Genomic DNA, 14280 nt, shown 5'->3' with positions numbered 1-14280 from the left:
CCATCCAGATACTTGCATATTACAATTACAAAAACACCAGTAATCCAGGACAATGGAGAAAGCTGCTGGTGGTGTTGTTTCTTTGCTTCCATTGGCTGTGGCTTAATGTAGATGTGTTTCTAGTTAGGGTGTACAAACATTTTGTGGAGACACAATGATGCTCTGGAGGAAGAATATTCTTTCTGGTCAAGTTAAACCCCAATGGATGGATTTACAAAAAAGGCAGTTTCTTTGGCTGAGTTGCAAACGTTAGACTGAAGCCCATTGAAAATGACATGGGTAAGAGGTAGCTAACGTTACAAAGCCTAGCACTCTTGCAGCCAACTGCAATGTATTAAACAATGCCATACTGAGTGGTCAAGTTTACCTAGTGAGTTTACAGGAGCTGATCTTTAGCTAGTTATATACAAGATTCTAGCTAATTAGCTAGCATGCTTTTCCCAAATAATAAAGGACAATGGTCATGAATGAACAGAAAGAAGAAGCAGCCACTGTCATTTACATGTTCTTTTTCCTTTCAAGTTTAAAAAAACCCTGTTTGGCCATTATAGTTGAACTCAACCAGTTTTGCCTCCAGAGCTTTTCTGCATCTAAAAAACATTTGTATAACAACATGGTGTGAGTAAAGAAATGGCCGAGAAACAAAGTTCAGTGGTAAGTGATGACTGTAAGTAAGTCAAACATCCAGCACCATATCATAGTGGGGTTCCTTCTTCCTCTTCCCACACTTATTTATGAGCACTGTATACAACGTCAACAGCATGACCCAGTAACTGGCATAGACGACTGCCCCGATGACCAGAGCAATCTTTTCTGAATCAGGAAAGGGTTTTCTAGACTGCAGGATTACTGTGTAGATAATCCCAATGAAGAGAATGGTAAACCAAACTGATATAGGAACCAGACCAATGAAGTTCGTCACTACGGTTTTTCTGCCAGAGGTCCCCCATCCAGACTTGTTGATTGTTGCTATTGCAAACATCTTAGCTGGCAACAGGCTTGACATGTAAAGTACTGAGTAGAATGACATGAACACCATGACAATGTTACCTCTGAGGCAGCTGGCAAACGCTGCCTTGATCAACGCTACCGCCTGCACAATAAGCAGAAACAAAAGAATATTCCAAAGCCTTCCTTGATAGAAAAGTTGGATTGCGGTGGCGATGAGGAAAAATGGGAAGAAGCCCGTTATTACAGCCTCATAGGTCATCCATAGATGGTGTTTGTGGAACCACATGGAGTTGTATAGCCATTCTCTAAAATATGACTTACTCCATCGTGTTTGCTGATTGAGCCACCGCAGGTATGTAATCGGCGTCTCAGTGAGGCACTTTGCTCGAGCAGTATATTTGGTTGCATATCCAAGGCTTAGAACTCTGTTTGTGAGATGGCGATCATCCCCAAAACTGCAATGGGATCCCATGAAAGTCTGATTGTACCAGTCTTCAAGGAACTCGTGCAGAAGAGAGTTCCGGTACATTCCTAAAGGCCCACTGATACACTGCACACAACCAAAGTAGGACTGGCAAGCCCGTTCAATGTTGAAGGCCATCCAGTATCGCACACTGCTTAGGAAGGAGATCCACGACTCGTATTTGTTCAGGATCTAGGGAGAAATCGATATGCCGAATGAAAAGGTTGGTGGTTGAACATAAAACATTTGATTGATATGGAATTGTCAGTTTGCAAAATGTGTCACTTGCGTGGAATAGGAACGTTTTCTTAATTTTGAACCAACCTGCACATCTCCTCCAACACCTCCCACCATAGGGTCTTCTTCTAGAACCTTCACCATCTCCACTGATGATGCCGGGTCCAACATAGTGTCAGAGTCACACACCTGAGTAAAACCAACAAAATAAACAGTAAGTTACTTTTGTTTTAGTGCCAAAGATAATCTGGTACTGTCATGTAAAAAGTCTCACAGGGAATCTTTCCTTATCAGAAACCAGGGTATAAAGATATATATAATGTAAAAATAAAATGTACTTGAGTTGAGTCCAAATATTGCAATAGTAAATTAATTGTCGCCTGCAACAATGAGTAATTCCTTCAAATGACATCACCACCCACTATCTTCCTGCTCTCTCTATTTACTTCTATAAATGGTCATTTTACTCCCTAACAAAATCAGTTGATGAAAACAAACCTAGAGCCAGATCCCTATTAAAAACACATCTGTTAGAGGCAAATACTGATGGTGGAACAAAGGCAACTCTGTCCCTCCTTTTCTGAAGGATACTGGCATCACTGCTGGCAGCTCTGAAGTTAGTTTTTTGAAATCGCTGTAAAACAAAAGGTTTCTGGCAGTCACCGAGCTGCAGGTGTTAGGCAGCACCATATCAAAGGGTTTTATCACTTGAAGTCCCCTTTTCCGTAATGCTCATTAATATCATTCTAATGTTATTCAAATAATGAGGTTTCTGTTGTGTTTTACTCATTGTTCAACATGTTATGTTTATGTAAAACGGCCAGCTGAATATTACAGTACAAATATGACGTGAGGAGAATTGATGTTTTGGCCAAACTATGAAAGTAACGTCGGTTCATATTTATTTTAATGTCAATTGGATACAGGATAAAAAACAGTGCTGGCCCTTAATCATTTTATGTGGTGCCACGCTTCTGTTTATATCTTAAGTCATACAACCACATGATACAGGCAATATTAGGTATTCATATACATCTGCCAGCCAATGTGTTGATGTTGAAGTCCTGAGGGCTGAAACATCATTTGAAAAAAGAGACATGCATATGGAGCCGGGTCTGGGACACTTTTTCCATACCTAAGTCTATTTCCAGTGTTTAGCACCTCATTACATCCATGGTTGCTTACTTTTTGAGTATTTCATGTATACCCCTGCCAGACACTCTTGGGAACTGGCTTTTCCAAAGATATAATTTAAATGTCATTAACATAGACTGAGATCCTAATTGTTCAACTGGTTTTGAACAGTATTTATTTAAATTCCATGTAATGTCAAACAGTCAAACAGATGCATACCAAAGCAACCCTTTCTTTGACACCGTTTTTGGTTCATGTAGATGCTGTAACACTAAACAGATCTGTCATTACACTTAGACATAAGCTACTGCTGCCCTGCTTCACGCTACACTGCACAACATGATGCACACAGCCACCGTCCGTCTGAAAGCAACACAAAAGGCTCTTTGTGGACCCCATGTTTGGTTTGGCAGAACCCCCCATTCCCCTCTACAGCCATCTCTCTCTCCATCCCTCTTTCTTTTCCCTTTCACTCAGCTCACACTGATGACAGCTGTCCTTATCTTACCTGTGAATGTGTGAATATATACACACAGGCTCATTATAAATTATATTTTATGTTATATAATGGTGTCAAATTTACATCAGTGCCCCCGCTTTTTTTTTTTGGTTTCCTACTCTTGTGTGGCCCTTTTACTTTCATTTAACCATTACCAAACTCTAGCCTCCACCTTTTCCTATTCCTATTCCTTCATTCTTCTCATTAAACCCCTCTTTTAGTATACATGTCTATTTCTACGGACTCACCTGCACATAGTCAATGCTCCTCCCCAGAGCTTTGAAGGCTGTGTACATGACGTCTCTCTTGCCTCCCCACTTCTGCATGATGCACACACACTTGTTGTTCAGCACCAGCCTGGAGACCTGCTGAAGGCTCTCAGCGTAGCTCTCGTCCGTCTCCTCTGCCCCCCTGCTGTGAAAGTTACTCCGCCACACGTATGTGGCCGACTTGTCCCGACCCATGACCTCTTTAAAAATATCCATCATGTACAAGTCATCTTCTGCGTTCCCGTCAATCACCATGATCACTTTGATCCCCGGGTACGTCAGCCTCTTCACCGACACCAGGCACTTCCTCAGGTAGTTTGGGTCCTCTTGGTACGCTGCGATGCACAACGCCAAGGACTTAGTGAGTTTGATCGGCGTCTCCAAGGAACGCCGCATGTTTCGGTGTTCTAAGAGCGCAAAGAGGCTCTGGATGATGAGATGGACCACCAAGATGGCGCCATACAGGCCGAAGGATAGGTGATTGTGTGCTGTGGTGAAAAACTGGTAACCCATGATGTAGGCCGTGGAGATTCCCACCAGGAGGGACACGCCGAACATGGTGGTCCCAATTATCCGCAGGTAGGTGAGGACTCTCTGGCACTTCATCTAGGGACACAGAGTGGAGACAAGGGTCACATTTAGTCAATGTAGAACGTTATGCTAGGGGTTGAAGTCATTCAATCATTTTACGTTCTATTATATATACTTCTCCTTAACAACAGGAAGAAAGTAACTTGCTGCAGACTTCAGATGTCCATCACATGATTTTGAGAGTAAAACTAAAACATTACAGTATATACACTTTGAAAAAAAGTAATTTAAAACACTGACTTAAAGTAGAATTAATTTACATACAACATTTGAAAAAAAGCTTTTTTGCAACATTTTAGCACAGTATTCTACGACAAAGGTTTGTTTTATTACAACAAACCCAGGTAGAGAAAGCAGTAAAGCTTCTCCTTTTTTTACTCCTTCCTCCTCTCCTTCCCTCTACCCCTCCCCAAAATCCCAGTCTAAATGTCAGACAGTTGTGAGTAGCCGATTGTTCCAACTCCCCTTACTGTGGGTGGGCGCACATTACAAGATTTCTTGACCTAATTACCAACAAGCTGGGTGCCCCTGCCAAATGTCTCAGTGCTTTTTAAATCCCTGGGAGAAACTATTATAATATTTTTCTGGTTCAAAAAGATCTCCAGGCTAGGAACTATGTCAATGAAATATTATTCTGTGTGTTTTATATGTGGCTCAGTCAAGAAAAGGACCTGCTTTTGTGTCTATACTCTGAGCGACATGAGTCCGGCTGTACAAACTTTTCTAAAGTTTGTTTCCAGCCCTCATTCTGTTGCTACCGCCATCTGTTTGGCAGACCAGCAGAGACCCACTCAGCGTGGCTCAGCTCGGCTCAACGCAGGGCGGACCACCCTGTGATGTCATCTGTTTATATCTCCGTGGGAAGAAGAAGACAAGAGCGTTTTAGATTTTTCTAATGCTGCACGTGTGCCTGTTCCCCTCTGTGCCTCCCCAAATAAATACTGTAAGATTACTTCTAGGATTAAAAAGATACAAAGATAAAGATGTGCAATGACGAAAGGGAGGGTATGACATTGTATTTATATTAAGAACATGTTTTTAGGTGAAGCATAAAGGGAAAGATCAACCTACGTCTGACCTTTTGAAATTACGGAGGTCAAACTATGTTTATTCGTTCACTGAATCAGTGGGGCGCCCCCATTGGGGTGTCATTTTGACACTTGGGAGGTTTGATATTGCAAGTTATACATGTAAGTCTAGTCAAGACGATCAAGATATAAAACTCCACACAAGAAATAAAGTCATCAAAAGAAAAGAACACAAGGCCTAACCGTGTTTGTCATTTGGCACACACCTAAACATACGAGACAGATGGAGTTAGGGAGGGAGAAATAGGCAGATTGAAAGAAGAATTGTAAAGACAGGAAAAAAAGGGCATATCGGATGAAAGAAAGAAAAAGAACAGCAGGAAACACTGAGCAGAACAGAGCAACTGCAAGAGAAAAAACAGAGCAAGACATACTGAGAGCGTAGCAGAGTCAGAGGGGGAGGCTAAGCTAACACCACACACACACACACACACACACACACACACACACACACACACACACACACACACACACACACACACACACACACACACACACACACACACACACACACACACACACACACACACACACACACACACACACACACACACAGCCCCCTTGGCTCAAACATAATGCCTTGTTCATTTGATCGTTGGATGAGAAGTCCTCAACCAGCGTAGCAGACCTCCTCTGGCACGTGGCAAGGCTCTTAACGTCAGCCGCTCATTTACAAGACCCCTGACACACTCCCACTATACACACACATACACACAAATGCACATATAAAAGCTTATTACACCAGGGAGAAGAGAGAGAGAGGAGTGTGTGTCCCTGTACAAATACACATTCTTAATTGTGTTAAGCTAAGCGTTAGACCTCCTTTAGTACGTGTGTGTGTGTGTGTGTGTGTGTGTGTGTGTGTGTGTGTATTGTTTTACAACTATATAAGGTAGTGAGGAATAAACTCTTTGACCCTCCATCAACTTTGAATGAACTCATTCACTGCTTAGGAGAAAAATGTGTTTCACCATAGAAGTGCAAAATATACATGTGTATGTGATGGTTTAAAAATCAGAAATCCTTTGATATAATTCCATGACCAAGGCATGATAACACATTCACACCTACTGGGAGTTGGTAGTTTCCAATGTCCCAAGTTGCATGTCTTCGGGCTATGGAGAGAACCACACATGGAGAACATGCAAACCTCACACAGCGTTTGTTGAATTGTTGAATTTGACTGCTTGTTTATGTATTATTTGAACCATTCTGACAAAGTCTTTGCTTCAGTTAAAGTGGATGAAATACATGTCTACGTCCTCTGTAGGCAACAACACTAGTCACAATACCATAGACATGCCTATGGGAGAAATATGGCCTACGATATCTTGCCCAAGTACACTTCCACCTCTTCAACATTTGCTGTAGGAGCTTGGGTCAAACCATTGGTAGATTAATAGATCAGCACAACCCCCTGAACCATAGCCACACCATGTTAAATGAAAGATTCATATTAAGGATATTATACCACTATAAAAAGGCCACTTGTTACATGACAAAGCCTTGATGCTGAAACGCTTCAGTTTGTTTCTGGGGTCTAACACGACTGACCGTACCATGACAGTACAGGCATTTATTGTGAGTGCCTTTGAGGTTATTTTTTTTTTTCTGGTCTTCATGTGTCCTTATTCAAGGAGCACCTGAAAAAAGCTTCATTCGAGTCTGGGAAGCACTCTTACAAAACTGTTTAAGTAAGAATCCACAGATGTGAAACTTCTGCTAATTTCTTGTTGCAGACCAACTGAATTTTGACCCGTCTGACCCAAAGCTAAGTTCAAGACTAACAATTAGCTCAGACAGCAGAAGGATTAACTGCAGACCAGAAATGATGATGGTCTTCCAAGGTTGGCCCCAGCCCGAGGGAGATAAAGCCTCTAATCCAGTGGTTCTCAAACTTTTTCCGTCAGGCCCCCCTTTGGAGAAAAAAAAAAAGCCGGGCCCCCCCAACACAAATAGTCACGTAATGGGCCAAGTTAACATTTATTAACATCATTGGGCGGCTGTGGCTCAGTGGATAGAGTGCTGGACTTCGAATCAGGGGGTACCAAGTTTGAGTCCCACTGCAGTCAGCATGTCGTTGTGTCCCTGGGCAAGACACTTCACCCCAAATTGCTCCTGTGGGTATTGTCCACAGTATTGAGTATGTAAGTCGCTTTGGATAAAAGCGTCTAACAAATGACATGTAATGTAATGTAATAATTAAAATGCATCAATATGAACGTGAGCATTCCTTTAAAAAAAAAAAAAATCACTTTGCTAGAACAGTGATAATAAAACAATGCTCCATAAGTCTGTGTGCTCAAAAAAATAAATACATAATACAATTGTGCATTCCCTTTGCTAGAACAATAAGTTATAATACTTTGCCACTTTGCAATCTGTTCAAAAAAATGAAAAGAAAGAAAATGCTGATATTTGGCAAAGTGTGTCTTATCACAGCATTAGTGGCTGCAATGAGCCTGTTTTGCACTGCACATTTTCTTCATGCTCCCCAGGGAAGATTTTTTTTTAAATATTGAAGTTAAAAGCATCAATCTGGTGCACTTTGAGAGCAAAATGAAGAGATCTATGGATACATCTCTCCACACCCATATGAAACAGAACTGTAAACAGATTTACTTTTTCTTTATGGATATTTTACAAATCACTCCCCTTTTAAACTGTATTCTTGTTTTACTGTCATAGTATTACATAACTGTATTTCATTTATTCTCTTATTTTTTGATACCTATAATGATCATATAAACGTGTGCCTAGGAAATAATTGTTTACATTAATCGTGACCAAACCGTTTGAGACCCACTGAGATAACTAATCTCAGTGGGTAATCTAAACACTGAGAGAGTCCTTGACCTCACTGAGCTGAGGTTATCTGAGCCTCTCAGTCTGACAGGCGAGAGTTCTCCCTCCACCTTGTTGTTGAAAAAGCTCCTTATATCCGTTAGCGTAGCTAGCTAGCACCAGATGCTAACAACAACAATCTCCGGTACCGGTGCGCTCTCTCTCTCTCTCTCGCGCACGCACACAAAATGGCTTGTTCCACACACACACAGAGCCGAGCTTGAATGAAACACAGAGACCCAGACGTACTTGTACTATACTGTATCATATTATTTTCGAATCAATCATTTTTCAAATTATGAATTTCACACATAAAAATAAAAAATACATACATTTATTGGGGGTGCTTAGGGGGTGCTATGGCTATCCTAGGGGGACCTGCAGCACCCCCTAGCGCCCCCCTGACGCTGCTTATTGACCTTCCATCCTCAAAATGTACATTACACACCTGTGGTCCTACAGCACCCTCATAGGTTTCTAAGGTTTCTAAGTGTAACCTCCGCCGGTCATGACGTCATTTTTATTTGTCATAACAATTTTTCCTCCTGGTCTCTGTCATGCCTCTGCGCCCCCCAGGGAGGGCGCGCCCCCCACTTTGAGAAACACTGCTCTAATCAGAGGAGTATCTGTGACATTGAAGGTGTCATCGACACGTGGATGTTGACACTTTGGAGCGGTGCGTCTGTGTATCCTACGCATGTCGGTATAGCGTATATGTGTAAGTCAAAGGTGTCATTAGAACATGTGAATGATATCACCCTTGCATTCTGATTGTTTTTGTATTTTGGCATATAGAACCCCATTGCTATCTGTGTGTGAGTCCAACCCTATGGTGACCTTGGGCTGGACGTTTACGCAGACGCACTCTAACGTCATTAGCCGTCTCTTGAGTGTAATTCCCACTGGCTCTGTCCGGGAGATAATTTTACAAAAACGTAATATCTCGCTGGGATGGAGAGTAGATGGTGAGTTAGCAGAAAAACTGATGAAAGAATGCCTATTCCTGCTCTGTCCTTTTGGGAAATCTCCATGTGGCTCGGTTTGAAATAACATTACAGTAACTGTTCAACTTTACTGGTAAAAAGAAATACAGAGGATGCTGGCAGCCTTTGTACCAAATTGCATCAAACTGTTTTCTTGTTGCCTTTTGTGCTTTTTTTTTATCCAAATTGTTTTGGTGTGAATTGCATAGTGTTATGTGAGATGTTCGAATTCTCTTGAATATAATACAACCAGATGGCCATCAGCTTGTGCAGGAAGAAGCGACTACTCATTGGCAAGTATCCTTTAGATTAGTCGTAAAGGTAACCGGTTGAACAATCTAGACTAGTTAGGAAAATCTCTGAACCCTCCAACTGCAACAGAATCTTGATTATTATAACTGTACATCCCAATGTTGCTGTATCGCTATGGAGCATTATATCTCTGGAGACAAATTACGTGTGATCTGTTTAAGTCATTTGAGCTATATGATCTGATATTAGGACCCTATTAAATATAAATAGACTGCACACAAAGTACCTTGCACCACTACTGTACAACATGTTTTAGCTGTAGTATTAGACTGTACATATGCATGCTTGAAACATTAGTTCATTCAGGTTTAACATCTGTCCGGTATGTAAGGGACACCAATGAGTTGTGAGTTACTGACAAACAAGAGTTAGAGTCCTGATGGGATTACTATAAATTGGAACCTCATGGTGGTGCTAGAGGGGATTTCAGGGGACCACCAAAGTCAGTTTGATTCAATGTGGGAACTGGGAACCATTAATGTGTTACAAATCTTCGAGATATTTTACTGGATAAATGAAAACTTCGATCAAAGTGTTGCTAGAGATGAATTTAGGGAATTGCCAAGTCAAACCAATTCATTGTTCAGAAAATGTCCTGAAAAAACTCCATGGCAATCCTTCCAATATGTATTAAGATTTTTCTTTTTTCTTTTTCATGTCTCGGCCATGAAAAATAATGCCATTGTCACAGGCAAGCCGCAAGCATGGCTTATAATGCATAATGCAAAGATAGAAAGAAATGTGTCAATGCCGATTATCTAAAAATGTATTAACATTTACCCAACAACGTTTGTCATGGGTCTGAGGGTCCTTCTATCTCCCAATCAATTTAAAGGGGACTGTAGGAGCCAAAATGCTTGTTTTGCCATTACTTATTATTTGTATTATTATCTTCATTTCTGTTTGCATCGCGTTTAATTCTTATTGTTTATCACTTCCGGCAACGGCAACGTGTTTGTGGTTTATTGTTATTTAGGTCACCTGTTGGATGCCGGTTTGGGAGGATATGATGTAGGAAGAGGGGGAATGGCGCTCTGATACTTTCTGTTGACCGTCAGGTCGGGAGTTGTACATTGTTTGTTTGCGTTTTATTAAACACTATGGACTATGAATGACTTCGGACTCTTATATGGAACGCGTCATAGCAAAGAGCACATTTTAGCCTCTCAGCGGCATAACTCATGGGGAGTTTGTGCCGCTATAGGGACCTATAAGACAAGATAAGAAATATCACAATACAATTCCTTCTGGGCCACAGTTAGAAAACATAAGATTTTCGACTTAAAGGTGGGGTAGGTAAGTTTGAGAAACCGGCTCGAGATACACTTTTTGTTATATTCCATGGAATGCTCTTAACATCCCGATAGCAATGAATATCTTAAGTGCTTTGACAAAAAATCCATAAAAAAAATGTAATCTGTGGAAGCCGTAATACTGTAAAAAGTACGACCAATCATTTTAGCCGGCCCGGCTAAAATAACTGGATGGCCGACCTGCCTGTCAGCCTTCCATCTGTGCGCAAACTTATTTCGTGCCCTCATTGGTCATGTGCGCGTTCGTGTGTGTTGGAGGCGGGGCTCTATAAGGAAGTGGCAGATTTTCTCCGGTCGTGTATTTTCAAATTCTAGCGATCACGAGCTGGTTTCTCCAAAATTACCTACCCCACCTTTAAGGTTTTATTCATTCAAATTTGAAAATACCTTCTAAAACTCACAATTGAGTCCCTTAACCAATGGCTTGAGAACTACTTTTAGAACTTTTGCTGAAAAGCCAATCAGAGCAGAATGGGCTTTGAGGGGAGGGGCTTAAAGAGACAGGCACTAATACTGACCTTTTTCAGACAGAGAGTGAATAAAGGTATATTCAGACAGACAGTATAAGAAAAGTAATAGGTTTTTTCAACATTAAAGCAAGTTAACATATTCTAATTAATAATCTAAAATTATCATTGTATTTCCCCTTTAATACTTTATTTTACGTTTGTGTGTGTAAACCAATTGACTTTAAATTGAGCTTCAGATTGAGCATACCGTGTTCCTTGTAGGGAATTTAAGTCCTTAAATTGCTGATTTAGCACAGACAAGGGAATCACCACATGCTGCAATAACTCTTGTGAATGTGATGTAACAGTGGTTAGATGTCAGATGTGGCTTGTCTGGGTGAATGTGAATGCCATTAAGTCTTAACGTTGCTGCTGAGAACTGGCCATGAGCACATGTGTGTGTGTATGTGCACTTTTGTGAGCTAAGCATTATAATGTACATGTACAGGAAGAGATGTGTGTGTGAGCGAACATTATCTGTAGAGAGGAAGAGATTTCTTGACTTAACTCACAGGAGAGTGGTGGAATCCCTGTCAGCAGGGTCCCACTTCCAAGGCCTTCGTTGGAACATAAAATATAACAAGGCTCGCCAGACTGTGTGTGTCTGTACAGTTAGTACTGTAGGTGTTCGTGAACTTGTGTGTGTCAGTACTGTATCGACACAGGCAGTATAAACTTGAAACCGATCCAAAAAAGACAGCTTGCTGATGGTCTGTGTGGAGTTGAGATAACATAAAGCTTACATCTTTATATTATTGTGACTCAGCAGTCACGACTAGAAGTGTAACGTTCATAAATCAGCAACTCTGGCCAGATGAGTGCTATTCACATAAAACTTTAGACTTGCTCTGAAGAATGAGCCAGCTCACACCTGTGGGGGCCGGTCTACACTGGGCATGAATACAATACATACATATTAATGCTATTTATGGTTTTCTAAAAGCCTCTAAGTTAGTGTTGATCCATTGACGAAATGTATCACCAACACAGAATTGGAAAACCAGACGTGCTGAAATCATACACACCTTTGAATTCTCAAAGGCATGATGTTCTGCCAACAGAAAATGCACACACACAAAAATGCTGGAACATGAACAACCAATGCTCATAAAGACCTTGGGCGTACATATGTGTGTGTGTGTGTGTGTGTGTGTGTGTGTGTGTGTGTGTGTGTGTGTGTGTGTGTGTGTGTGTGTGTGTGTGTGTGTGTGTGTGTGTGTGTGTGTGTGTGTGTGTGTGTGTGTGTGTGTGTGTGTGTGTGTGTGTGTGTGTGTGTGTGTGTGTGTGTGTGTGGGAGACAGAGAGCTGGGCAGGGCTGGAAAAGAGAGCCAGGATGCATTTTAAAAGCATGAGAAGTGAAGATGGCCCTTGTGACAGTTGTATGCAGGAAAAGGGCTCACATGTTTCTAAGCAGATGAAGAGGCAGTGGAGAGGGAGCGGCTGGGAAAGACTCCAGAGTTGGCTTCAGATTTTGGCGAGGCACACTCGACACAATCAAGGCTGGATTGTCGCTTTCTGGCTACTTTCTTGAGCTGCTTTCTGATATGAGATCTACTCTGTTCTTCGCACTTATGACGAATTAAAATCACATCGTAACCAGTTAAATCTCAAAAGAGAATAGAAAGCATGCAGAGTAACACAAACTACTCAGTTATTTTACATAAAGAGGACCTATTATGCTCATTTTCAGGTTCATTATTGTATGTTGTGCCTCTACTGTGACATGTTTACATGCTTTAATGTTCCAAAAGGTCTTTATTTGTCTCATACTGCTGCTGCACCTCTTTTCACCCTCTGTCTGAAACACTTTCTAGAGAAACTCTAACTCAAATTAGTACAAAAATAAAAGACTTAAGCAAATGTTCTCATTAATATATCTTAATTGTATTATTTTGATATTGCTGCAGTTTAACAGACACTGTGTGGTTTCAGACTCCAGTATGAATGAAACTGTTCACTCCAGATGAACTGAAGGTCATGGGAGTTTTTAAAGCTTCCGCTAGGAAGTAGCCACCCTCCTCACTCCTCCCCTTTCTCCTCCTCTTCCTTCTCCCTCTCATAAACCCCCCATGTGGTAACAAAGTGCTGTTGTTGTGCCATTAAAAGCACCAGAGCTAAACAGTAACACCACCCGCTGCACCGCTCCCTATATGATTGGAATCAGGTGGGCAGCTCCATAAAGGTGCAATGTTACAACAAGCCCATTACATTCACTGTCTCTTTATTCCCTTTGCTTCTGTTTTCCATTACAATCCGGTGTGTTAGGGCTCAAACTGGCAGAGGTAAAAAGGTTACAACATCTGAAGAGACTGTTTTTTATTACTGTGCATCCGTTTCTTCGTCATGCACCATCTCACTCTTTTACCACAACAGTTGGAGTTGCATCATTGTGGCGTATGGACGTGAAGGTGGTCAGTGAAGCTGCAATTCATTATGTAATGAAACACTGTGGTCAAATGATGCTGTTTTGTTGGCATGTTCTTCTCCCGTTGACTCATCCCTTGTGAATGAACAGAAGTAATTAACATGACTTCTGACCACAGAGATTGAGCAAGGAAGAGCAGCAGAAAAAAAGGACATTTAGAAAAGGAATGAAAGAAAGTAGGTTGGAAAGAAGTGAGGAAGGAGGGATGGGGGGGGGTGAGACTGGTGGTTGCAAAGTGGTAGACTCTTGGCTCGGTTCACTGCCAGCTGAGGCACTGGACTTACGCCACGTAGCGGGATCCAACATTTGTAGAGATCCAACATTTGTAGAGATCCAACATTTGTAGAGAATGCTTCGTATGTCTGGTTATTCGTTTTTTCCTATATACTGAAATGTCTGCCATAAAAAAAGTTTTAAATTGTTTCTCCTTTTGATGATCCCAGCCTGTCATGCATTGATCCAACACTTTCCCTTATCTGACTACAGACACTTATCAACAGTGCTCTGAAATAGCTGGCTTCTTCCCTACATGGTAGAAAAGTCTATTCTTATCACTGTTAGTTAGAGCTTAGAGATAACACGGTAAACTAAAGCTAGCCTGAAAAGAAAGCAAGGATGTGACTGTGAGTTTTTCCACAAGATAACCACTTTTCATCATCAAT

General features: G+C 41.3%; 1 protein-coding gene across 1 annotated transcript; it reads right to left on the bottom strand.

The window, feature by feature from the left end:
* Positions 1–670: 670 nt before the first annotated feature.
* has2 (hyaluronan synthase 2) lies at positions 671–4159 on the bottom strand. The gene is made up of 3 exons (XM_034128007.1): positions 3533–4159; positions 1739–1840; positions 671–1606 (listed from the first exon to the last, which is right to left on the bottom strand). The coding sequence occupies exons 1-3, from the start codon at positions 4157–4159 to the stop codon at positions 677–679; spliced, it is 1659 nt and encodes a 552-aa protein (XP_033983898.1). The 3' UTR covers positions 671–676.
* Between the last annotated feature and the right edge of the window lie 10121 nt (positions 4160–14280).

The sequence above is a fragment of the Trematomus bernacchii genome, unplaced genomic scaffold, assembly GCF_902827165.1.
Source record: "Trematomus bernacchii unplaced genomic scaffold, fTreBer1.1, whole genome shotgun sequence".
Taxonomy (NCBI): Eukaryota; Metazoa; Chordata; class Actinopteri; order Perciformes; family Nototheniidae; genus Trematomus; species Trematomus bernacchii.
The sequence above is the reverse complement of the archived record's forward strand: the minus strand, read 5'-3'. Positions and strand labels throughout refer to the sequence as shown.